The sequence below is a fragment of the Hyaena hyaena genome, unplaced genomic scaffold (genome assembly GCF_003009895.1).
Source record: "Hyaena hyaena isolate Hyena2069 unplaced genomic scaffold, ASM300989v1 scaffold_29, whole genome shotgun sequence".
NCBI classification, from domain to species: Eukaryota; Metazoa; Chordata; class Mammalia; order Carnivora; family Hyaenidae; genus Hyaena; species Hyaena hyaena.
Window position 1 is genome coordinate 4,421,839 of NW_024080661.1, and position 23,704 is coordinate 4,445,542.

General features: G+C 56.1%; 3 protein-coding genes and 1 long non-coding RNA gene across 8 annotated transcripts in view; 2 read left to right on the forward strand and 2 right to left on the reverse strand.

Moving 5' to 3' along the window:
* The first annotated feature begins 1,629 nt into the window (after positions 1–1,629).
* Positions 1,630–21,372, forward strand: LOC120229021 (MYCBP associated protein). 4 transcript variants are annotated; one of them, XM_039227743.1, is made up of 19 exons: positions 1,630–1,708; positions 7,718–7,845; positions 8,721–8,877; positions 9,017–9,120; positions 10,579–10,768; positions 11,001–11,116; positions 11,677–11,827; positions 12,725–12,840; positions 12,925–13,040; positions 13,478–13,589; positions 14,089–14,278; positions 14,739–14,926; positions 16,102–16,248; positions 16,927–17,340; positions 17,729–17,850; positions 18,525–18,640; positions 19,059–19,207; positions 19,475–19,645; positions 21,199–21,372. In XM_039227743.1, exons 1-19 carry the CDS (start codon positions 1,666–1,668, stop codon positions 21,298–21,300), a joined length of 2,832 nt encoding a protein of 943 aa, XP_039083674.1. In that variant the 5' UTR covers positions 1,630–1,665; the 3' UTR covers positions 21,301–21,372. The 4 variants fall into 4 exon arrangements, with proteins under 4 accessions (XP_039083674.1, XP_039083675.1, XP_039083672.1 ...); XM_039227744.1 differs by having other exon boundaries at positions 19,062–19,207; XM_039227741.1 differs by lacking the exon at positions 1,630–1,708 and adding an exon at positions 1,805–1,958.
* On the reverse strand, positions 5,083–11,116 carry LOC120229025. The gene is made up of 3 exons (XR_005527653.1): positions 11,054–11,116; positions 6,161–6,239; positions 5,083–5,165 (listed from the first exon to the last, which is right to left on the reverse strand). It is a non-coding gene; the product is annotated as an uncharacterized LOC120229025 (long non-coding RNA).
* Positions 21,373–21,999: 627 nt separating the features above from the next.
* Positions 22,000–23,645, reverse strand: LOC120229023 (arf-GAP with GTPase, ANK repeat and PH domain-containing protein 2-like). Its single transcript, XM_039227747.1, has 2 exons — positions 22,482–23,645; positions 22,000–22,240 (listed from the first exon to the last, which is right to left on the reverse strand). Exons 1-2 carry the CDS (start codon positions 23,178–23,180, stop codon positions 22,010–22,012), a joined length of 930 nt encoding a protein of 309 aa, XP_039083678.1. The 5' UTR covers positions 23,181–23,645; the 3' UTR covers positions 22,000–22,009.
* The window catches only part of EPN3 (epsin 3), an 11,021-nt gene continuing 10,187 nt past the window's right edge, over positions 22,871–23,704 (forward strand). For both annotated transcript variants that reach the window (XM_039227745.1, XM_039227746.1), the window contains exon 1: positions 22,871–22,947. The gene's annotated coding sequence lies outside the window, so the exon portion shown is untranslated. The remainder of the gene's footprint in view (positions 22,948–23,704) is intronic.

The following is a 23,704-nucleotide window of genomic DNA, read 5'->3' on the forward strand; positions in this document are numbered from 1 at the left end:
GTCTCTCTCTTTCTCTAGAAATAAATAAAAACATTAAAAAAAAAGTAAAAAAAAAAAAAAAGAACTTGCTGTTCAGCTGTATGGAGCACAGTTACCAGACAGCCTCTCATGAACGTTCTTTGCCCCAGGCGTCCATGACTCTGTGAGATCAGCCACACAGTCTGAGGCTCTCCCAGTCCTGCCTCCTCCCCCTCCATCTTTCATAGGCCCTCCCACACCCCTGCTCTTGCCCAGAAGTAACATCTTGCGCTCCTAACCCCATCTCAGTGTTGACTTTCTAGATACAGAGTGCTCAGCTTGGTGTATCATAAGTGCTCAGTAAATATTAATGGAGTGAACCTTAAGGAGGCAGGAGCTTGGGCCTCCAGGAGCGGAAGACAGGCTGCCCTCGGAGGCTGTCTCAGCCGCAAGAGACCACGTAGAAGGGCATGGAAGAGGCCCAGCAACGGGGAACACACAGGGCGCCTGGAGACTGCCCAGCCTTACAGGCATCCTCCCTAGTCTCCCCGCTGTCTAGGGCAGACTGCGGCAAAGCTCTGAACTAGCTTAGAAGACAGGGCACAAAGACCCCTGAACTTGGATTTGGGAGAATCGGGTTCAAAATTGTACTTCTTGCTAGTCAGATGACTTTACCTTCTTCTCTTCTATAGATCTCAGGGTTTTCATCTGTAACATGGGTATAGAGTGCATCTCCCCCGCCCAACCCCAGCATGAGTTTGAGAACTGACCACAAACATTCTACGGTTTATGGAGGACACCGTGGTGGGTACTTTAAATGCATACTCTCAGTTAATCCTTGGAGTTGAAATGTGTGGGAGGGCAATATGACCTCCATCTTTCTTATAAGGGAGAAAATGTGGCTCAGAGATGGCAAGGGATGGGTCCAAGAACACAAAGCGAGCAAGTCAGCAGTCTGGCTCTAAAGCCCTTTCATTCTCCCACATACAGTCTGAGTGACCACTCTGTGCTAAACCTGGCTTGGTGAGGGGACAAGTGACAGGCCTTCCATGTCCCTACAGAATTTACAATCATCTCACAGCGAACTTCACAGCAGGTAACGCCCTCAACAAACAGAATAATTTGAGAATGCGTTGGGGCTCTAGAAAAACAAACAAACAAACCACCGGGTTTATTATAAATTAGAATTGATAAAGTTAATTATAAAGTTGGAAGCACACAGAGGCTTCTGTAGATTGAGGGGTTAAGGGCAGCATTTCCAAGGCTTGAAAGAAACCAGCAGTAGGAGAAGGGCCCAAATCAGGATAAAAGCCTGGATTGTTTGGGAAGCGATGGAGGGTCTGTAGCGAGCGTGGGGGGGGGGGGGCAGAGGCGCGCGCGTAGGGAACAGGCAGGGACCGCCAGGCCACTGAGACCCACAGGAAGCCACGCAGGGGGGGCTCGGCAGGGCTTGAAAGTAACCACGGGGCGGCTGCCGTCTGGAGGCGCGGAAGGAATGCCCTAGAGCCATGGCAGCCGGGACGCGCCCCTCCTACTCACCCGCCCCGTCCCTGGGGGGCCTCGCCCCGCCCCCGCCCCCACCCCAGCGGGCCGCTGACGTCACGGCGCTCGCCGGCGCCCCTGTGACGCCACACCCCTGGCCAGGCGCCGTTCTCGGGGTCCGCGCGCGGGAGGAGCGGCCCGCGGCGGGCGCGTAGGCGTGGCCAGATGAAAAAGGTGGCGACCAAGCAGTCTCCGCCCAAGTTGATCGGTGGGTGCGCGCCCCCGCGCGGGCCCCTGGTTGCTATGGACGCATTGGCGGCCGCTGGCAGGCGGGCGCGCTCGCGCGCGCGCGCGCGGGGTCGCGGCGGGGTGGGGGTGCCGCACAGCCTCGTTATCCCGGGTCCCCGCGGCGCAGGGCCGCGCTCACAGCCCCAGCCACACCATGAAGTCTCTAAAGAAGGAGTCCCGCTTCAGAATACCCGCAAGCAGATTCTTGGAGGCCGCAGAACTGATTAAAGGTTGGCGCTGGCTGCCTTGGGAGCTCAGGAGAACCCGACAGGGGCTGGGGTTCTTGGATGGGATTCACGACACGGGGCCTGGAGGACGGGGGTGACACCAGGATGGAGGTAAAGATCATGGGGGAATGGGGTATGGAACGAGGCGTACCCCATACCTCAGGGATGTTGTACAAGGCAGCGACCCCCGAAGGGAGGGGGGGCGCAGTGCACAAGGTTTTGGAGATGGGAACTAGGAGGTAGGGGACTGCCAGAGGCCTCAGGGATCAGTTGTTGGGGAGGTGGCATTGGGCAGGAAGGCATAGGGGACTCTACCTCTAACCAAGTCTTAGGGTGGGACTCGGAAGGCAGGAGCCCTCCACTGGATGAGATGCAGAAGAGTCAGGAAAGAGTTTTCAGCAGGGCGGAGAACAGGAGTCCTTGGGAAAAGAAATTCAGGAAAGAATGCAACTAACATGTTGAGGCCGTGAAACCAACAACTTGGGGAGACTCTTTGGAGGGTGTTACCTAAGAGCCCTGCTGGAAACACCCAGGAGAAAAGCCTAACCCGGCCCGTTCTGCCTCCCATGTCTTTCCACCACATACACCCTTTCTGGCTGGATGACCCCTGTCCCATTTGTGTAACCCAGAGACAGTAGCAGACCTGACTGCTCCCTGGCCTCCTCAGCTACCCTCTGGTTGCAGGTGAGAGAGTCACGGGGTGTCTGACAGCAGACTGACCCCCTGAACACGTTCCCATTTGCAACGCACCCCTTCTTCCGTCGCTTTTTGCTGTTGCCATTTACTGGGGGCCTACTGTGTGTGGGCACTGTGCTGTTCACCAACGGTGTCAGTATTCTCTGTGTGATCCCAGCCCACGAGAAACTCAGAATGTAGTGAGGATTCTGCCAGAGGAGAACCGGATAGAGATCAATGCTGTGATATAGGGATCCCTAAGCGGTCAAGGGGGCTCAGAGCACCTGACCCTGGGCATGCTCTTGCAGGCCTTGGGGAGACCCAGAGCCAGTCTCGGGCAGCAGTGACAGTGTGAGAGGAAGGGCAGGTCTGCGGTCAGCAGGGGCCCTGGGGAGGCCTGTTTACTCAGGACAGCTGGCTTTAATCGCTCTTCAAGGTATAAAAGTCAGATGTAGGCTAGATCGAGATGTCGTTTCATGACCTAGTTCTTTTTTTTTAATGTTTTATTTATTTCTGAGAGAGAGAGAGAGAGGCAGCATGAGCAGGGGAGGATCAGAGAGAGAGGGAGACACAGAATCCTAAGCAAGCTCCAGGCTCTGAGCTGTCAGCACACAGCCCGACGCGGGGCTCGAACCCACAAACTGCGAGATCATGACCTGAGCCGAAGTCGGGCGCTCAACCGACTGAGCCACCCAGGTGCCCTCACGATCCTAGTTCTTAACGATGGAAAGAGAAAGAGATGGAGAGAGAGAGAGTGATAGCTGGGCCCCTTTCCCAAGGTCAGTCAAGGACTTTCCTAGCTGCTGCCTACCAGATTTGAACTTTCTGCAGTAAACAGATTAAGGCAAGATTTATCACTGTGTATTTATTTTTAAGAAGGGGAAATTTAGTTTGTTAAATAGCCCTCGAGTTGAGAACACGCACCAGGGTGAGGAGGAAACGAACCAGAGTGTTGAGTTTAGCAGGCAAGATTCTTTTTTCCCTCCTAAATATCTCGGGGGTCAGTAAGGTAGTAGGACAATACTCCCCCCCACCACACCTTTCAATACAATGCAGCTAATCAACATAGGTAATCTCATGCGCCATTTCTTCAAGGTCTCTGAATTATAAGGAAAAAGGCAAGCAAATATTGGGACTAAACCTGGTTAAAGACGTGAGCCCTTTTGGACTCCCAGATCTCTCCCTGCTCATGTTAAGAAACCAGGAAGACTCCCAGAAGTGCCAGATGCCTCTCCCTGATCAGTTAAAGCTTAGGCCTGGTAGGGACAGCCTCTCCTCTTGTGCCCCATGCCCACCTGACCCGAGCACCTTGCTTCCAGCTGCCTGGCCCGGCTCTGGCAAAGATGTGTTACCTGACTGCCACATTCAAGGGGGCTGGCCGGGATCAAGGGAAGATGCCGGCCGGAAGCCCCATTCAGCGTGGGTTTCCAGACACCCCCGCCCCGCCCCCATTCACCTGGCTTACCCTCACTGGATATATCGCTCTGAAATGCGGCTTTCACCAACTCACCCTCCTGGACCAAACCTCCTTCCTGCCAGCAGGAAGACAGATGCTTCAGCCTGAATTTTACAAAGCCATCACGCCCCGGGTTTTCCCTCATCCCCAACATCACCGCCCCCTTCAAGCCTTCTGTGTCACCACTCCCTGCTCCGACCCGCTCCCACCTCCGTTCTGTGACTTCACCGGGAGCACCCCTGTTTGCTGCTCTGCTGGGGCAAAGGCTTCCTCTCCTTCAAGGCCTAATGTAGTCTGGGAAGCTGCCTCTGACCCCTGCAGCCGCTCTCCTGAACCGTTCTTTACAGCCCTAAACCACATGAGCCACGTCCATCTGTTCCCTCTTTGATGAGTAACCGAACACATTGTCTGTGCTGCCACTTGACTTAGGCCCTTATGTTCCGCTGGTGTGTGTGTGTGAGCCGCAGTTTTCAGTTTCTCGAGAGGAGCCACATTCTAACCTTTTCCACCATCTTCTCTGTAGTTTATAGCTCAAAGAAGTTGCTTGGTAAATATCCTCTAGGGCGAGTTGATGTTTATTTATTTTTTAAATGTTTATTTTTGAGACAGAGAGAGACAGCATGAGCGGGGAAGGGGTAGAGAGAGAGGGAGACACAGAATCTGAAGCAGGTTCCAGGCTCTGAGCTGTCAACACGGAGCCTGATGCGGGGCTTGAACTCACGAACCGCGAGATCATGACCTGAGCCAAAGTCGGACACTTAACCGACTGAGCCACCCAGGCGCCCCGGAGATGAAGTTTAAAATGTATCTATCATTTCAATAAGTACTTTATTAACTAGAACACACCCCTCCCTGACGGTATACTGTAACAGAGCACGTATCGAACTATATCCAAGATAACCTCAGAAAGACCCCAGACCAGAGTTTCACTACTTCCGAAATCTTCAGCAAAGTCGAAGGCTTATAAATTTGCACGTGGTAATTATATACCCACCAGTAAAAAGCACACATCGGGAGATGTCTGATCCCTTGGGAAGATGCAGGGCCAGCCGAGGTGACAGACAAAGGAAGCAAATGTCCTGGAAAACATAAATAATTCCAACATATGTATTTATTTAAAGTCTTTGTGTAAGTGACCTCTGCACCCAATGTGGGACTCAGACTCATGACCCCCGAGATCAAGAGTCACATGCTCCACCGCCTGAGCCAGCCAGACACCCCAAATTCCAAAATAGTTATAAAAGCAGACCTTCAGCTGTTGCTTTTTCTCTCTTGGGCTACCAGCAACCTTGGTGCCTTTGTAAAGGAGGGAGAGAGGAAGTAGAAATTAAAACCTGAGGCTGCATCTCCACACATGGTGGTCGATGGGACCAGAACTCAGGGTCAAGCTGTTCAGCCCTGTGTGTGTGTGTGTGTGTGTGTGTGCACGCGCGCGCACACACACACACACACACATCATGTGGTTTAACTGACAGATATACCTGGGTTTCTGCTGACCCCGTTGCTGAGGAGATGGACTCAGAGTGATAGGCTGGATTTAGAGTTCTAGTGGAATGATTCTGATTTGGGATTTTTGGCTACTGTGGGGGCATTTCCTAAAAACAGTTGATTTTAGGGCCACCTGGGTGGCTCAGTCGGTTGAGCGGCCGACTTCGGCTCAGGTCATGATCTCACACTTGTGAGTTTGAGCCCCATGTCGGGCTCTGTGCTGCCAGCTCAGAGCCTGGAGCCTGCTTCTGATTCTGTGTCTCCCTCTCTTTCTGTCCCTCTCCCCCACTCACACTCTGTCTCTCTCTCTTTCTCAATAAATAAACATAACTTTTAAATATTTAATTTAAAAAACACTTGATTTTGACAATCAGAATACTTGCCCTGATGGTTTAGTGATATTGCCCCTTAAAAATTACTCTGAGTAGCAGTGGACCAATCCAAGCTGTGTTTCAACGTCCATAAAGGCAGGACTTCGGCTTTCTCATTGATAATTTGTGTATATCAACTCATTCTAACCCAGGGGGCAGCAGGCAGGAGGACCCAAGCCAGAGAAATGAGATGCATTTGAAACCCGTGAACCCACCTCTGTGGAAGGAAGGCAGGGAACGCGTCCTCACTGGAGAATGACTCGCTCTGTCGCATGAGTACTCAGGGCCGGGCACCTGAGGGACATAGGCTCAGATCTCTCCACTTTCCCCAGTCCCAAGAGCCACTTTTGTCAGCCCCTTCATTCCCACAGTAGACTCCTAACCAGTCCCATCCTCACCCTCACACCCCCCAATCCATTCCTTGCTATGCTATGGCCCACGGGTAAAGACCGAAGTCCTTTACACAGCTCACTAAGCTCTTCCTGACCTGACGCCCGCTCCCCTCTCTGGCCACCACTTCCTACCAGCACCCTCCCCACCCCGCCTTGATGCACTCCAGCTATTTAAAAAATGTGCTCTGAATTCCCAATGCACACACTGTTCTTTTGCCTCTAGGCCTCTTCTCTTTGCAATGTCTGTTCCCCAGTGTCTTTCCCGTGTCTAACTTCAGTTTAAACATCACCTCCCCCGGAAGCCCACCCCAAACCGCCCTGCACACTGGGCTGGGGTCCCCCTGGATGCTTCCATAATGACCCCAGTTCAGTGACCCTGTTTGACAGCCTTGTCTCCCACGGCCTTGTGCTCTTTGAGGCCCGGGACTCTGCCTTATATCCTCAGAACCTAGCACAGTGCCTAGCTGGAGGATGCCTGGCTAAAAGTATTTATTAAATGAAAGAATAGGAAATACATACTCTGGAGGGAATGTTCTGCTTCCCCCAAAGCATCTGCATTTTAGACAGTGTCTTAAGAAACTTGACGCCAAGGTACCTGGGTGGCTTAGGCAGTTAAGCGTTCAACTCAGGTCATGATCTCACAGTTCGTAGGATCGAGCCCCGCGTCAGGCTCTGCACTGACAGTGTAGAGCCTGCTTGGGATCTTCTTCCCTTCTCTCTCTGCCCCTACCCTGCTCACACATGAGCACTGTTTCTCTCTCTCTGAATATAAAATAAATAAACGTTTTTTAAAAAGGTAAGAAAAAACCCTGACGCCTTCACCTAGAACAAGGCACCAGTGCGAGCAATGGGGGAAGGCTGAGAAAACATCAGAAGCACGTAGAGAGTTAAAAAAAAAAAAAAAAATACGGTTTCCCCCGGCCCCGGCTCCACACAGCAGCCAGAAGCTGTATGTGTAAAACTCTCCAGAACATAGTCAGGCAGACATCTGCCTAATATTTGAGAACCACTGATTTAGTCCAGCTTTCTCTTTTTACAAAAAGGAAAGAGACCAGGAAGGGGGAAGTGATGTACGTAGCCAAGGTTTTAAAGCTTATACGTAGCACAGCCCGGAATTAGCTATCTTCTGATCTCCACTTCAAAAGACTCAGTCGCTGTAACAGGCTGGGGGTAATGGGGAGAGGGGGGGATCTTCAGGAGAGAACTCAAGCCACCTTGGCAGGCTCTGCTGTCTGTGCAGGTGCTGAGGTCTGCCTCTCACCATGAAATCTAATAGAGGTACTGTAAGTCAGAATATGTTATAGAGCTGTATTGTAATATACATCATATGTTAGAAATATACATCTATCTCAGCACTTGTACTTTTCTGCTTCTCTTCAGAAAGGAAGCGGGCAAAGTTACCTGAACAGGCCACACCCCCTGTTCAGGAAGAGCCTGAGTCTGTTAGCAGTGTCCTCCAAGGGGGTGACATCCTGGCTTTAGCCATTAAGAAGGAAGACTTGAAGAAGGTAAGGATAAAGTCCAGGGATCCCTTTGCCGCAGGAACTGGCCCGGGTTTTGGGTGGTCTAGAACATCAACCGTGTCCACTGTATCTCTACCACCTCCCTACTCAGAGGGAGCGTCTAATTCCATGGAGAAGTTGAGCACAAATTCTTTTCACTTTTGCATCTAAATTTTTTTTTTTAATATTTATTTTTGAGAGAGAGCGACCAAATGCAAGCAGGGGAGGGTCAGAGAGAGAGGGAGACACAGAATCTGAGGCAGGCTCCAAGCTCTGAGCGAGCTGTCAGTGCAGAGCCCGATGTGGGGCTCGAACCCACAAACCATGAGATCATGCCCTGAGCCGAAATCCAGAGTCGGACACTTAACCCACTGAGACACCCAGGCACCCTCATTTCTGCACCTAAAGAAATTTACTATGTTGTTTGTTTTAACGCTTCTGAGATTGATCTAGAACCCCAGGGAAATGAGATGTTGAGGTGACTTGCTTCCCTAGGAGGCCAGTGTCCATAATCCCCATTTCACAGGAGGGAAAATGAATTTGAGAAGCATGTTAGGGAGGTGGATAAAGGCACTAAACCCTAACCCCACGCTTTACCTGGAAGAGTCAACCACCTGTCACCTGAACTGTCTGGAGGCATTAGATGTTTTGTAAATTTTTTTCCCTCCAGGAGATTACTGAGTAGTAAGTCTGTTGCAAAGGCATTTCCTCGACAGAGCATATGGCCAGAGCTGGAGAAACAGATTTGTCAGCCTTCAGGAATTCCACCAAGAATTAGGACAGAGGAGATGGGTGGCGTTTTCCAACTCCTGATCTCAAGTGGAATTCTCCTCTTTTGTTCTTTAGTGTTTTTGGTTTTTTGTTTGTTTGTTTGTTTTTAGCAACACATTCCTCGCTTTATTGAGATCCAAGATAGACCTGTCGTCACCCAGAAATTTATCATCCGTAAACTCAAACCGAAGGATCACAAGAAGGTCTGCCACTTCGTAGCACATCCTGCGACCCCAGATGCAGCCACAAAGCCCCTGGACTATTCTGGTATGCCCGGCCTTGACCCTGGCCTCGCTGGCCTCTGCATTCAGCAGAGGAACGGCCTTGAGGGAAAGCAGAGTCGCCCCCGCATCCCCCCCCCCGAAACATTTACAGGAGCTGCTCTTTCCCCTGCCCTTCTCCCCAGGTCCGGGTGACAGTTTCCATGGCTGTGACCAGATTCTGCCTCACCACATCTTGGGGACTCTTCAGGACTTTAAGAGAATCGCAGTGGCTCGAGGGAACACCCAGGTTTGTTTAAACAGAGCTGCTCGGGCGCGGGAAGTCCCCAAAGTCACGTCCATCTTCGCCACCCAGCACAGTCAGGCAGGACCGGGGCTTGAGAGAGAAACTTCAGTCTCTGGTTCCCGGAATCTGAAGTGAAAGCGACTCTCCCCCCCCACCCTTGAAATAGTGAAGCCACCTTAAGCTAGTTCAGCTGAAGTCAGGAAGTCACTCTAAGGATACAGAGGTGCCCCAAGGGATCCTGAAACAAGTGCGAAGCCTGAGAGGCATCAGGGCTCAGGGCTCACACTCCTTCGCTGCCCTCTACTCCCCTGTGCGCCGGTTTCATTTTCTGTTCTCCAAAGGCTGGCCTGCTCTCGTCTCCCATCCACGGGGCGGAGGACAGAGGCTTCCAGCAGCTCCCAGGGCCACATGTCTGTCTGTCTGTCTGACTTTCCCATTACATGGTGCTCTGCCGTCTCTCAGTTCCTTTGCTCTCCTGGTACCAGGCGAAACATCTCTGATCAGTCTCGTGCTAAGGGGCCTGGGGTCCTATAAAAATGGCTCTGTCACCCTGCAGGTGAAGGTGTCCCTCCCCCCCCCATCAGCATCACTTGCAAGGACAGATACACTAAGAGTTGCCGATCACAGTCTCAGAGCAAAGGTTCCCCTCTGGAAGCGAGGGAACTGACACGGGCTTCCAAGGCCCCCTGATTCTGTCCCTCACTACCTTGGGGTCCAGGAGAGGAGGGACTCTGAGCAGAGTGGGGGGAGGGCAGGAGGTTGGGGTGGAAGATGTCTCCGCTTAGCCCCAGCTCAGCGCCTCCTCGCCACCTTCCACATGCTCTCTGCATACTTTTTACTTACTGACTTATTTGTTTGTTTATATATTTGTTTATTTCGAGGAGGAGGGGTAAAGGGCAGAGGGAGAGGGAGACTCTTTTTTTCCCCCAAAAAAACTCTATTTAAATTCTAGGTAGCTAACATATAGTACATCATTGGTTTCAGGAGTAGAATTTGGTGATTCATCACTTACATGCAACACCTGTTGCTCATCCTAACTGGTGCCCTCCTTAGTACCCATCCCCCATCTAGCCCATCCCCCCACCTCCCTCCATCAGTCCTCAGTTTGTTCTCTGTCTGGCAGAGTCTCTCATGGTTCTTTTCCCTCTCTTTCTCTTTTTTTTTTTCTCTCCCCTCCCATATGTTCATCCGTTTTGTTTCCTGAACTGCACATGTGAGCGAAATCCTGTGGTATTTGTCTTTCTCTGACTGACTCATTTCTCCCAGCATTACACACTCTAGCTCCATCCACATCGCTGCAAATGACAAGAGAGAGTCTAAAGCAGGCTCCACACCCAGCGCGAGCCCAACGCGGGGCTCGATCTCACAACCGAGCGTGAGATTATGACCTGAGCTGAAAGCAAAGAGTTGGACGCTTGCCCAACTGAGCCACTCAGGTGCCCCCCTCGGTGTCCTTTTTAGCTGGCTAAGCTGATACACACCCCGCCCTGTCTGGTGACCCTCATCTCAGCGAAAGAAGAGCCAAAGCAGAAAGCCCCACAAGAGGAGAAGGAGAAGCCGCATCCCTGGGCCCCACCCCCTCAGCACAACTTTCTCCGAAACTGGAAGCGCCACCTAGCCTTGCGGAAGAAGCAGCAGGAAGCCCTGAGTGGTGAGCCAAGTGGCCGGGACTCCCAGTGCGCCTGCCTCCCTCATCCTTCTGTCCCTCCCCCTGGCCAGAGCCCGGGTTCAGGCTGGCCACGTGGGTGCTGTCCACTCCCGGGGGCTTCCTGCAGTCAGCGGGGCCTGAAATCAGCCCAGCGACGGGGCCTGGCCCGGGGTGAGGGGGAAGGCCTTTTGCCCTGACTCGATGGAGGGCTGCATTCTTGGCTCGCTCCATCTAGAACGCCTGCAGAAGCCTGTGGGCGAACTCCTCATGCACACGGGGGAGACCTACAGGCAGATCCAGGAGGAACGGGAGCTCATTGACCGAGCACTTCTGACGCAGCACGACGGGAAGGTGAGGACAGAGTCTCCAGAGGCTCTGGGATGATGCGGTCTGCACACGGGGATGGCTGCCTCTGGCTGCACAAGTCGGGGGCACACACAAAAAATCCGCTTGTTCGAAAGGCATCATCAAGCCCTCAAGACCTTTCCTACATCCCATTATGGGTCCTGTTGTTGGCATTCAGGGCCTGGCGAGCTAAGTTGCTCAGCCTGTGGTGGTCAGTGGTAGTCAGCTTGAGGAGAAAGATATCACAGGTACTGAGTTCCTAGAACAGTCTCAGCTTTGCCTCCTAAAAACCGAGGCTCGCACTTTCAGATGACCCAGGCCACGCATCATATTCTGGTTCGTCAGTGCGGGGGCCTGTGTCGGCCCGCACCGTCTGTCTGGGGCTGCAGCGGGGTGCCCTGAGAACAAAACAGGCACTTCCTCCCTGCTCTCAGGGCAGCAACAAGTCCCCCAGGGGGAGCATCTGCGGCCTGCGACACTCTTGTCCCCCCTCGGGCCCCCCCCACCTCCACCAGCCTCTCCCCAAAGTGTCCAGGTGACCTGACTCATGCATCCTTCCTTGCCAGAGCTATGAGGAGACCAGCGGGTTCTGGAGTCGGCTGGAATACCTGGGAGACGAAATGACGGGTCTGGTCATGACAAAGACGAAAGCTCAGCGTGGCCTCCTGGAGCCCATCACGCGCGTCAGGAAGCCCCGCTGCATCCAGGCGGAGACAGGTGGGGGGAGGGGCGGAAGCCATCAGCATGAGGCGGGCCGGGGCGGGGGGACAGCGTGGCTGTGCAGTGAGAACGGCCTGGGACGGAGGTCCAGTCCCCCTGCAGTGATGGGGAGGCGAGCTGGAGCGTGGGCTGTAGGGCTGCTCTGTCTACGCGGCCCCCATGGCCGTTGGGGCCATTGAGCACCTGGGACATGGCTTGCGTGAACTCAAGTGCGCTGCAAGTGTCACTGGGCTTCAAAGGTCACTACCCCTATAAAATACAAAACGTTAGCTTTACGTTACTAATCATGGTTATATTGATTATGTATCGAAATGATACTATTTTTGATCTGTTGGGTGAAACGAGGTTACTAAAGTTAGTTTCACCCATTTTTACCTTTTTCGGTGTGGCATCTAGAAGCTTTGAGGTTACACCGGTGGTTTGCATGTGTGGTTTGCGTGGTATTTCTGTGTGGCTGAGCTGCTGTAAAGGCCACTGGGCTGCCTGGGTCCAGACCCCTGCTGTGTTGGGTTTGTGAGCTCCAGTGAGTTACTTAACCTCTCTGGTCCTTCCGTTTCCCCATCTATAAAGTACTGCCGGACACGAGACTGTTAAATGACACAGGACATGTATTTGAGAGGCTTGGGCCTGTTAAGACAGTCAAATGCAGCTGCTATTGTTATTATAATCCTAAGGTTTATGGGTTTGCCAGCTGGTTTTGTGGGCATCTTGAGGAGGGCTGGAGACGCCATAGGTACGGGGCAGGAGGACCAAACCCCAGCAGCCCAGGGAGGCTGGAGTTTCCCCTTTCCCAGCAATGGTGCCGGGATGGGTGTTCTCAGGGCCCTGATGGTGGGTGGGGAAGATGCCATCACAGCAGTCTGTGCTGAGGGTCCCTGGACCCTGATGCTCTAGGCCTGCCGGCCCAGAAGGATGCTTGGTACCGCTATACCTGGGACCGGAGTCTGTTCCTGATCTACCGACGCAAGGAGCTGCAGCGCCTCATGGCCGAGCTGGATTTCAGCCAGCAGGTCAGCACCCCTCTGTGTCTGGAAGCCCATTCCCGGTAGGCCTGTCTCCAGCCAGCTAACCTTCCCTTTCTCGGTCTCTCTGAGGATATCGATGGCCTGGAGGTGGTGGGCGAAGGACAGCCTTTCACAACTGTCACTGTGGAGGACTATTCAGTGTTTAACAGGAGCCAGGAAAGTTCCTCTGAAGACACGGTGTTCTCGTGAGTCGGGCTGCGCCCTAGGGGGAGAGGTTGGGGGAAGAGTGGCCTCCCCCGGCACCCACAGTAGAAAAGGGCAGACTCCCCGCCCTGAAATCTGGCTGAGGCCTCCAGCCCGGCCTCTCAGTGGGCCCCTTTCCAACACCTGCGCCAGCTCTTCTGTGACCATCTGGTCCCTTCCAGCAACCAGCCCCTAATGGGGATTTCCCAGCCATTCCTTTGCTGGGAAACGCCGCGCACATCGGGAGGCGATGCGCAAAGAGTCTCAGCGTCCAGGAAGCGCCCACCTGCAGGAAGATAGCAGGATAAAGCTGAGCCCAAGGGGAGCCATCAGAGGGCAGAGCCGGGCACCTCTTCAGGCCTGGCAGCCGTTTCCGTGGGCTGCGCATGGCAAGACCGCGGTAGCCTCGGGGAAACTAAGTCCTTGGCTTTTCTTACAGAGACTTACTGGCCAATTACCCTGACATGGCCCCCATGCCTGTTCTTGGCCCTTCCCTGCTGTTCTGTGGGAAGCCGGCTTGCTGGATCAGAGGCAGTAACCCAGGGGACAAGGTAAAACTGCCTTCGCCCTCACCTCCCTGATGGAAGGGCTTCCCTCAGGCGCAGTCACAAGGACCCGGGCAAATCACCTCTTTGCATTTTTTATCTGGTCGTGCATTCAGCACGTCTGAAAATGGTAACAGCAACACTAACTTAAGCCAGAGGGAAATCACAAGACTGTAAAAAAAGAGACTGTCACAAGCCACCCAGCTTGTACCTAGCCCCCCAAGCATGTAAATAAGCGAAACTTCTAGAACAGGTATGTCTTTGAGAAGGTTCTAGAGGAGCAGGATTGCTCCTCCTCAGAGACAAAATCTGTTTTTTCTCCCCCCGGCGTGCCGTGGATGGCGGCCTCAGAGACAGCCGCGATCGGGGTGCGGTGACCACACCCTGAGAGCAGCTGGACCCTGGAGGGCCAAACCCAAACACGTCCCTGGGCCAACAAGGATGAATCGGTCGCCCTCGGCCAGAACCTCCCTCAAAGCCATTTCTCACACGTCTCCTTCCCCAGAGGCATGTTGGAATTGCTGTCCGCTTGACCTTCGAAACTCTAGAAAGGGAGAAGACCTCTTCGGAACTGACTGTGGTCAACAATGGCACCGCGGCCATTCGCTACGACTGGAGGAGGCGCTCGCAGCTGGACTCCTTCCAAGACCTGAAGAGGAACAGGATGCAGCGCTTTTACTTTAACAACCGAGAAGGTACCTCGCCGCCCTCCTCTTGAGGCTCCCATCCATCCATGGCCTGCAAGGAACCAGAGTTTAGCTCAGGTTCCTGTGAGTTTTGAGCCCCTCTCCTTCTCCCCCCGCCCCCTTTCCATTTCTTCTGCAAATCGAGTCCTCTCCTAACTGTTCTCAGTCTGCCAGGGAACAGTCGGAACGCAGAGAGACGCACTCACCAGGGAGCAGAAACTGTCTAGAGGTTCAGTTACCTCTATGTTCAGGCCTGAGCCTGGGATGACCCACCGCCACCCCATCCCTGTTTGCCTGGGACTTGGCCAGTTTTTGCACAGGAAGTCAAAAGTCCTGCTGCCCAGAAAACCCCTCGGTTCTGGTTACCACCCTGCCCGGGACACAAAGGCTTAGGGCTCAGTTCATACAAGCCGGCTTGGGGCTCTGCTAGCTCCTGGGTGGTGAAAACCGCTGCCTCTGCCCCTCTCAGGTGTGATTCTGCCTGGAGAGACGAAAACCTTCACCTTCTCCTTCAAGTCTCTGAACGCTGGCATGTTCAGGGAATGCTGGGTGTTTGGAACCCACCCCACCCTGTTAGGAGGCGCCCTCCTGCAGGTCAACCTCCATGCAGTCTCCCTGACCCAGGACATTTTTAAGGAAGAGAGGAAGTTACTGAAGGTAACCCAGGATATCGGGGGACCCCCCGTCCCATGGACACCAGATAAGTTCCCCCAATCTTCTTCCTGGCACTGCCTGCAGGGCTCTTATTTCTCCTAGCCTATGAGGTGAATTTTTCACCAACAGGCAGCTGTTTTTAGCGACAAACACTCCCCAGGTCTTTGTGATGTAAAAGATGTGTGTGTGTGGGGGGACAGCTTGGTGTCCCCACCCTGACTGGAGGCAAGCCGACCTGCTTGAAGTACTGTTTGTTCACTGCTGTCTGATGCTGGCCAGCATGGTTGGATTTAGCCTTCAGAACCAGAGAGAAGACTTCCCCAGTAGGGCTGTCACGGGGAGGGAGAGTGAGGTAGGCACTGGGAGTCTGCGGCCTGGCCCCCAGTCAGTTCCAGAACTGACCGGCTGGTCCTATGCCTCCGGGCATTCTATAGAAAGCTCTGCTTCTGTTTTTTTGTTTTGTTTTTGTTTTTGTCTTTTACCATGGCCCCCAATTATAAGCCAACTACTTTAACCAGGGCTCAGCCCGAGGCGAACACAAAATTTTTTTTACACTTGTTTATTTTTGAGAGACAGAGAGAGAGCACAAGTGGAGGAGGGGCAGAGGGAGAAGGAGACACAGAATCCGAAGCAGGCTCCAGGCTCTGAGCTGTCAGCACAGAGCCCGATGCTTGAACTCACAAACCGTGGATCATGACTTGAGCTGAAGTCGGACGCTTAACCGACTGAGCCACCCAGGCGCCCCACGAATATTTTTGATAAATGTCATGTCTGCTTGACTTGCCGACTGCGGGACCTAGCTCTCACACGAGATGCCCCTCCACAGTGGGGCCAAGCCACATTCCCAGCAGGGCCCAAACCGGGTGGCCCCTGCCCCTTGCCCCTCTTCCTGATCTGGGGAGAAATGCTGACTGTGTGACCTTCTGGCCCCCATGAGGAAGCAACTTCTCTGGGGCTGGCGTCCCCCCTACATGCTTTTAGCCTATTGATGTTTGGAGGTACTGAGGGGGTTTTGAGTCTGGAAACAGGAGCGTATGTCCGTGTGACAGAGACAGACCGATGGAGAGAGTTCAGCCCCTAGGAAGGCACTGAGCCCTGAGGGCCCTGGCTCCCCTGGAGGGTGCAGTGTGGGTACTGAAAGGCTGAGCTGCCATCTTGTCCCACCTTCCCTTCCCCAGGACACGCTGGCTGCCCATGAAGCGGTGACCGTCGTGGAGAGCGTGCTGCAGGAGCTCCTGAGCGGGGTCCTGACCCCAGAGCGTGCACAGTCGCCCATGGACGCCTATATCACTGAGGAGGACTTGTTCCACCACAGGAACCCTCAGGTAGAGGCCCAGCGCGGGCCCCTGCACCCTCACACCTACTCCCAGACCTGTTCCGAGTGTCTTCCCTGAGTAACTCCCTTTCTTCTCATCACCCAGCTCTGTGACAGGGGTACTATTTACATCCTCGCTTTACAATGAGTAAACTGAGGCCCAGGGCGGTAAAGCCATTTGCCCAAGATAACTTAGCAATCCAGCAGATGCTTGGTCAGAACAGGGCTTCACAAACTCCTTCATTCAGGGCCGCCTGGGTGGCTCAGTCGGTTAAGCGTCCGACTTCTGCTCAGATCATTATCTCACAGTCCATTTGAGCCCCGCGTCAGGCTCTGTGCTGACAGCTCGGAGCCTGGAGCCTGCTTCGGATTCTGTGTCTCCCTCCGACCATGCTTTGTCTGTCTCTCAAAAATAAATAAATGTTAAAAAACAATTTAAAAACTTCTCCATTCAAACCTGATCTTACCTGGGATTGCAAATGCAAGCAAAAGCATTATGTTGGAGATGCTCAGGCCGAAGGGGATGCTCAGGGCCACTCTGGCCACTGAGGGCTCCCGCCGGCTGCCTCCCCGCAGCCCCCCACCAGCACCCTTGAGGGATGGGGGAACGGGAGCAGGCTTGCTGGGACTCCCGGTGCCCCATGCCCTGGCCTCCCTGACACGCGTCTTCCCTTTGCCTTTGCTGCAGCTGCATTACCAGCACCAAGTGGTGCAAAACCTGCACAGGTTGTGGCACCAGTACTTGATGCCGCCCCCCAAGGCCGAGGAGGCCGGGCCCAGCGAAGAGGAGTGCCGCCGCAGCTCCAGGGCCTGGGCCGCCTACTCGGAGAAGGTGTCCGTGAACGTGGAGCCCTCAGCGTGCTCTAAGAGCCCAGTCTCGGAATCCCAGGTGCCCCGCCAGGAGAGCGAGGCCTTCAAGGGCTCCCGAGATGCATCAGGGTCCCAGAAGCCTGGAGCAGGGGCTCAGAATTCTCAGCGGAAGAGCATTATGGAGGAGATCCTGGTGGAGGAGGGCCCAGACCTGGGGAGCACCAAGAGCCCCTGGGAGCTGGAAGGCCTTTCCCCGCCTGAGTGGAGCCTCTGTTTGGAGGATTTCAGAAAGGTGCTCCCCCGACCCTGAAGCGGTTGGTAGGAGGGTGCCCTGGTAGAGGCGGCAGTGCCCTGAGGGAGGGCCCCAGCAGTCCCCTTTGCCCCCCCGGTGGGAGAAGAAACAAACCCTTCTAAAGACTCAGAGAAAGCAGTCTCCTGGGTCATCTCATTTTGTCTCGGGCGCCCAGGCCACCACAGCCTAGGAGGGCTTCCCTCTCTGACCCGGGCACACGTCGGAGAAGCAGTTCGTGGGTACATATTCCTAGGGGAGGTCCACCCTCCACGGCTGCACCCCCACCATGGCTTTTGGTCCCCACTGCACGAGGCCCATCACTAGAGGACTCAGGGACCCTTGGTGTCCTGGGCGGAATGGCCGCTCACGCCACCTACACCCCCGCCAGGCAGTGGTGGAACTCCCCGAGGAGAGCCAGAGGGAGGACGCCCTGATCGGGCTCAACAGAGCAGCCCTGGAGCTGTGCCAGGAGCGGAGGCCCCTGCAGTCTGACTTCCTGCACCAGATGTGGTAGGTACCCCCCCCCCCCCCCCCCCCCCCCCCCCCCCCCCCCCCCCCCCCCCGCAGAGCCAGGCTTGTCCCCCACGTGGTGGCTGTCTGACGGCCTGCGGCTCTGGGCAGCCTGTCCTCGGTTGCACAGAGGTACTGCAGACGCTCCGCCCTGTGGCGCCAGCCGCGGCCACCCTTTTCCTGAGCGGAGGAGGCAGCTGGCCTCTCTTTCCCGGCCCCTCTCCTCGTTCCTTCTCAACGAGCAGAGGAATGGGCCCAGGGGAAACCAGAGGGCAGCAAGAAGAAGAGCACAGGCCACAAAAAGCCTCACTTCTTGTTTGGAACTTGCTTGGTTGTGCAGGCGTGCCTTCAGCGAGGGGGCTCGGGAAAACTCGCAGAAGGCCCCCCCTCCCTCCCCGGCTCCCATAGGGCCTCACCCTAGTCTAGTCTCAAGCCAGAGCCCAGACTAACCGAACCCTAGTCCCAGGCCACTCTTTCCCAGCTGCTGCCTGAAGGGAGCCAGGTCCGCATCTGAGCACTGGCACGGGACCTGGTGAGGCTGCTTGGTTAGACAGGGCATGGCCCCTCGATGCTGGCCCTTGGCAGCGGTGTCCCGGGAGGGGAGGACCCACGCCTCTGCCCTTTCAAGGGCAGACGCGGGGTGACAGCTCTCTCCAGGATGCCCCGCTTTCTAGTCTGCAGCTCTGGCGGGATGTGATTGACGGCCTGGTGAGCCATTCCCTGTGGCTGAGGGCTCTGCTGGGCCTGCCTGAGAAGGAGACCATCTACTTGGAGCTATCGGAAGAGCAAGGTCAGACTGCACCCACGCACTGTGTGGCCTCGCCCCCCCCCCCCCCCCCCAGCCGGCCACCTCAGCGTTTGCACCTTCTGATGGGAACCATTGTCTGGGTTCGTCCACGGAATTGGCCCCGCTGCCCTTCTATCTGCTGCCAGGATTTGGGCCCCGGAAGCGACCGGAGCGAGCACCTTAGCTCAGTCCCCCGGCTTCACAGGCGGAGCCCGGGAGAGGTCCAGTGACTTGCCCGTGCCATAGATGGGGCAGGGGTGGGGGTCGCCCCTGGCCTGCAGTCCTGCGCCACGAGCCCGCGTGTCCAAGCCAGTCCTGCTCGCGTCTCGGAGCACTAACAGCTCAGGAGCCTTGGCTTTCCCGACCCTGCTTGTGGGAGCCGCGAGGCCAGGGCACACTGTCTTCCGTTCACCTCCCTTAGAAGGCAAGTCCCCTCCTGTCATCGTGGAAGTGAAAGCAACTGCCGGGAAGTTTGGGAAGGAGGACCGGAAAGGGGCAGCCCAGGAGAAGAAGCAGATGGGCATCAGGGAGAAAGAGGACAGGAAACTGGCCAAGTTGTCTGGGAAAGAGGCATGCCGGGACATCACGGGGGGGGAGGGGGCGCGGGAAAGAAGCATTCGGGGACATCGCGGGGGGCTTCGAGAAAGAGGCATGCTGGGACATCGTGGGGGGGCTGCGGGCCAGGCTGGGGAGGCGGCAGAGGGGCTGCGGCAGGTGGTCGGTCACTCCCAACGAGCTGCTCTTGAGAAAGCCCTGGACCTCCCCCCGGGGGGGGGGAGCAGATCTTCTGCCAGGGGGGCTCCTGAAGGCTATGCATGTCTCCGTCCCTCCGAGCAGGACCGTCTGAACACCAAGAAGCACAAGGCAAAGGATGACAAGAAGCCGGTGAAATCTTCAAGTCGGGACAGGCTTTCCTCGGAGGACCCTGGCCCTGACGGCACCATGGCCTCTCAGGAACCCATTGATCCCCTGGTCATGGAGAAATATACCAAGAGGCTGCACACGGAGGTGAGGGCACGAGCCCCGCACCCGGCGCTCCCCTCCCTCACACCTGCTCTGTGTGCCGTGCTCCCCTCCCTTGTCCATCCTGTTGATTGCACAAGCGATAAAGGGCTGGCCTGTGCCAGGGCATCCGAGTGTGTGAGGGGCAGGCATCAGGCACCAGTGACACGCCTGGCACATTCAGTGACCAGCAGTGCAGGACAGAGATCACCCAGGGCCAGGGGGCGGGGAAGACCTGGGTGGGAGCAGGTGAGCCTCCTGGGGACATGGAACAGACCTGAAGGGAGGTGAGGGGCGGCTAAGGGGACATCCCGGAAGAGGACCCTAGGCAGAAGGTGCCGTTTAGGCAGGGGAGGGAGTGGCCAGGAGGACAGAGGCCACCAAGAGGGAGCAGCTCTTGGGGTGTGTGGGGTTTTCTAGGCCATTGCGTGGCCTTGGGGTTTTTCTGAGTGAAATGAGAAGTCACAGGGTTTTGAATGGAGGAGCGGTGTGGTCTGACTTAGGCTTTAGAAGGTCACTGTGGCTGTGGTTTGGAAAACAGAGTAGGGGAGCAGAGCAGGAGCCCCTCCCTTTCTGCCACCCCCACTTCCTTTCTGTGTTAGGTGCGTCATGGCAGATGGGGGACACTAATGTAGGGTGAATTTCCAGCAAGGGTGAGGGTTATGAAGCATTCCAGAGACTTCCTAGTGGTATATTCTTTTATTTTTTTTAATGTTTGTTTATTTATTTTGAGAGAGAGGGCAACTGCACGAGTCGGGGAGGGAGAGAGAGAAAAGGGGAGAGAGAGAGAATCCCAGGCAGGCTCCTCGCTGTCAACGCACAGCCCGACACGGGGCTGGGTCTCACGAACCGTGAGATCGTGACCCCAGCATAATGGTGTACTCTTGAGCAGTAAGTCCTTAGAGATTCACCCAGGCGTTGTGTCCTGTGCTTTGGTATCTCAGAGCGGAGGTCCGCGAAGCCACATCTGATTGTCACTTTGTGTAATGGCAGTGCTTTGTCCTCCTCTAGCGTGGATGGCTAGGTAGCCGGGATTACATCACATACATTGTGGTAACGCTCCAGATCTCATTTGATCAGAAGTTCCATTTGCCGCTGGTGACATCACTGTGATTTCCGCAGGTTGATAGGATTTAGAGAGAAATCATAGGGCTCTTTGAAATAAAGAATCAAATTGCCCCAAGGCCATGTGGTCCAGCCCCACTGGAGGGCCTGGTCCTGGAGACATTTTGGTGTGTGGATCTGTGATCTCACAGGAAGGATCTTATGCCCCCTGTGGGCAGGGTAGAATGGGGCCACCCCACTGTTCCTTGGAACTACCCACTTCACCCACCCCAGGCTCCGGGGCCCCCGTGGGTCCAAGGGGCTAGTGCTGGATGACCTCCGCAGACTGGTCTGAAAAATAAAGCTCTGCAAAAGCGACAGTTCTACAGAAACTCCCCTTCTACAGCTGCTCTGTGCCGGTGTAGACGTGCCCCTCGTAGCATGCCAGGCGCTCCCTTGTGTAGGTGCCGTCCACAGAGCCAACCCTGGCCTGTGGTTCTGTCTCATGCTTCCAGGTCTATGGGCTGCTGGACACCCTAGTGACTGACCTCATGGTGTTGGCCGACGAGCTCAGACCCACAAAGAACGTCGAGGACACTTTGCGTCTTTGTATCTGACTCACGTGCGCAAGGTGCCCTTCTGGGAAAACGGATTAACACACAAGTCAATAAAGAACTTTTAGACCTTTGTGTCTTGAATGTCGGATCTGGATGAGGTCAGGTCATGATCCGGGTCTCCCAACGTCCCGCTGGCCTCAGCGCCCCCTCCTCCCAGTTCCTGGAGCCACCCAACAGGAGGCAGGGGGAAACACCCCCGGAAGGGGACGTGTGGGATGCTGAGCCGAAGAGCAAGTTGGTAGCAGGACAAGGAATGAATCAGGTGGCAGGATAGCGTCACCTGTCATGATCCCCGCCCCTGACCTTCCTTGGCCCAGGCTTTTGGGGTCACACTTCCCGGAGCCAGGTCTTTCCCAAGCGTCGTCACCAAGTATGAGCAATGTGAGACCGGGAGAACTGGACCCCATGGGACCTGGGTCCCTGACATCCTCCCACTCCAGCTGGGCCCAAGGGCCCTGTCCCAGGTCCCCGGGATCACGCTCACTGCACCATCCTGCCCAGATCCCGTGTCCTCGGCAGCCTGGCTCCGCCCCTCCTCATGTCAGACTGGCTGGCTTCCTTGAGCCACTTTTTGCCTTAAAAACAGCCTCTGGACTTTAACGCCCACCCCCTTGCTCAGAGCAGTGTGAAGTGGACAAGAGGTGGCCCCTGGAAAGAAAAGTGCTGTCTGCTCACACTCACGACCCGAAGGGTTTTCTGTCCAAAATCCTCACTCTGGGCCAGAGCTCCCGGGCGAGCGGGCGCAGGCTCCCAGCGCCCAGAGTCTGGAGAACTTCACCAATGCTGGGCTTGTCGCTTTAAGTGCTGGTAGAGCAGGGGCGCAGCTGGGATGCGGGGGCAGCGGCCACAGCCCCCTGCTGCCCCCTTGGGTTTTGCATTCGGTGCTTCTGATAAGGACCTCGTGGGCCTCAGCATCTTCCAGTTGGGAGCAGGAGGACTTCTGGAGAGAGCAGCTCACTCAGAGGGGCGGAGAGAGGCTGTGCCCGGAGCCCCGCGTGCCCCTCTCGGGCGGTGGCTGAGGGGGCCGGCAGGAGCCCACAGAAAACAAGACGCCACCAAAGGGCCGGCCCCTGGGAATGGTCTTCACGGCTCAGGGGAGATGGGGGAGGGGTGGGACAGGTGCGGGAGCCCCCCACCCCCAACCGCCATGTCTTGTTGAGGCAGGGGAAGGGTTAACTCACGACAGGGTGGGAGTGGGCTACCGGCCCTGGCTCTGGCCCTGGGTGTGCCTGTCCTGGGGACTGGCAAGCCTCCCACCTGGCCCGAGCCGCCTGCCCGGCCAGCAGGAAGGGGTTAACAAGCCTGCGCGTCTTCCTGTGTCCTGTTACTGCTGAGGCAGACCTGCCCGGCCAGCTGAGCAACTTTGCTCGAGTGCTGCCTGCTGCCTGCCTGCCTGCCGGCTGGGCGGCTAGGACACACGGGCGGCCGAGAGGCAGGGCTGCAGCCCATCCTGGGGACCCTGCCTCCACCCTTCCGAGGGGTCTGCGCCTCCTGGGAGAGGGTGGGCGTCTCCAGGACCCGGGTCCGTGGTGGATGGCTCTGGGGACGCTCCCGAGGCTGCGCTGTCCCCCTGCCGCGTGGGTCGGAAGGTCACCGCAGAGACCGCTCGTGGTCCCGGGGCCGGGTCCAAGGGAGCCTGCACCGGAGGTAAGCTGGCGCCTCCCTGAAGCCGTGGTGCCTCTCACGGAAGGCTCGGGGCTTGGGCTCCCTCTCAGGTCCCACGAAGAGGGGTGAGGAGGGCAGGGCCATAGCGGATACTGGAGGCTTCCTGCCCGCTGCCCCTCCCTCCTCCCGCCCTGCAGCCCCCAGGAAGCAGGACTCGAGGATCGAGGATCGGCTCCCCACCCTGGGACTAAGGTCTCCGGGGGCTCCGGTGGCATCCCCCACAGACTCCCGTTCCCCTCTGCCCACCCCTCCCCCTCAGCCTCAGTTGCACCTGTAGCCTCAGGGCAGCCCCCACCCCATCCCAGGGCCCCAGGACACAGACACCTCGGGGCTGACTTCAGCTTAGAGCTCTAGCTCACTCCTGTCCCTCCGCGGGCAAGAGTTAGGGCACTGCCACTCCCTTCCCACCCCCCCAGCCCCCACCCCGTGGTGGCTGCTGACCTGATGCAGTCAGGGCAGGGGCCAGGGCACCTTAGCAGTGGATGGGAGGGGCTGTGGGCTGGTGGGGAGCACACACACTTTGGACAAACTCTTGCACGTGACTCGACCTATCTAGGCTCTTTCCTTCTCCCTGAATCCCCACTCTGGGGATGCCGGCTACTTCCTCAGCCTTGACGGTTCCCTCAGTCCTGAGAAAAGGAGCCCCCTCCCCCCTGTAAAGTTCTCCTGGGCACCCTGTGTAAAGGAGAGAGCAGGTATTTGTACTCCGTGCCCTGCCTCCTCTCCTCCCCTCCCCCCC

Excerpts from the sequence above, each read along its gene's own strand:
- LOC120229021 (XM_039227741.1), top strand. The coding sequence starts at position 1,883 with ATGAAGTCTCTAAAGAAGGAGTCCCGCTTCAGAATACCCGCAAGCAGA. Across the intron at positions 7,846-8,720 it reads AGAAGGAAGACTTGAAGAAG|CAACACATTCCTCGCTTTAT; the intron begins GTAAGGATAAAG and ends GTTTGTTTTTAG. Across the intron at positions 17,851-18,524 it reads GACTTCCTGCACCAGATGTG|TCTGCAGCTCTGGCGGGATG; the intron begins GTAGGTACCCCC and ends CCCGCTTTCTAG.
- LOC120229023 (XM_039227747.1), bottom strand. The coding sequence starts at position 23,180 with ATGCCACCGGAGCCCCCGGAGACCTTAGTCCCAGGGTGGGGAGCCGAT. Across the intron at positions 22,241-22,481 it reads TAGCCCACTCCCACCCTGTC|AAGTCCTCCTGCTCCCAACT; the intron begins GTGAGTTAACCC and ends TGCTCTCTCCAG.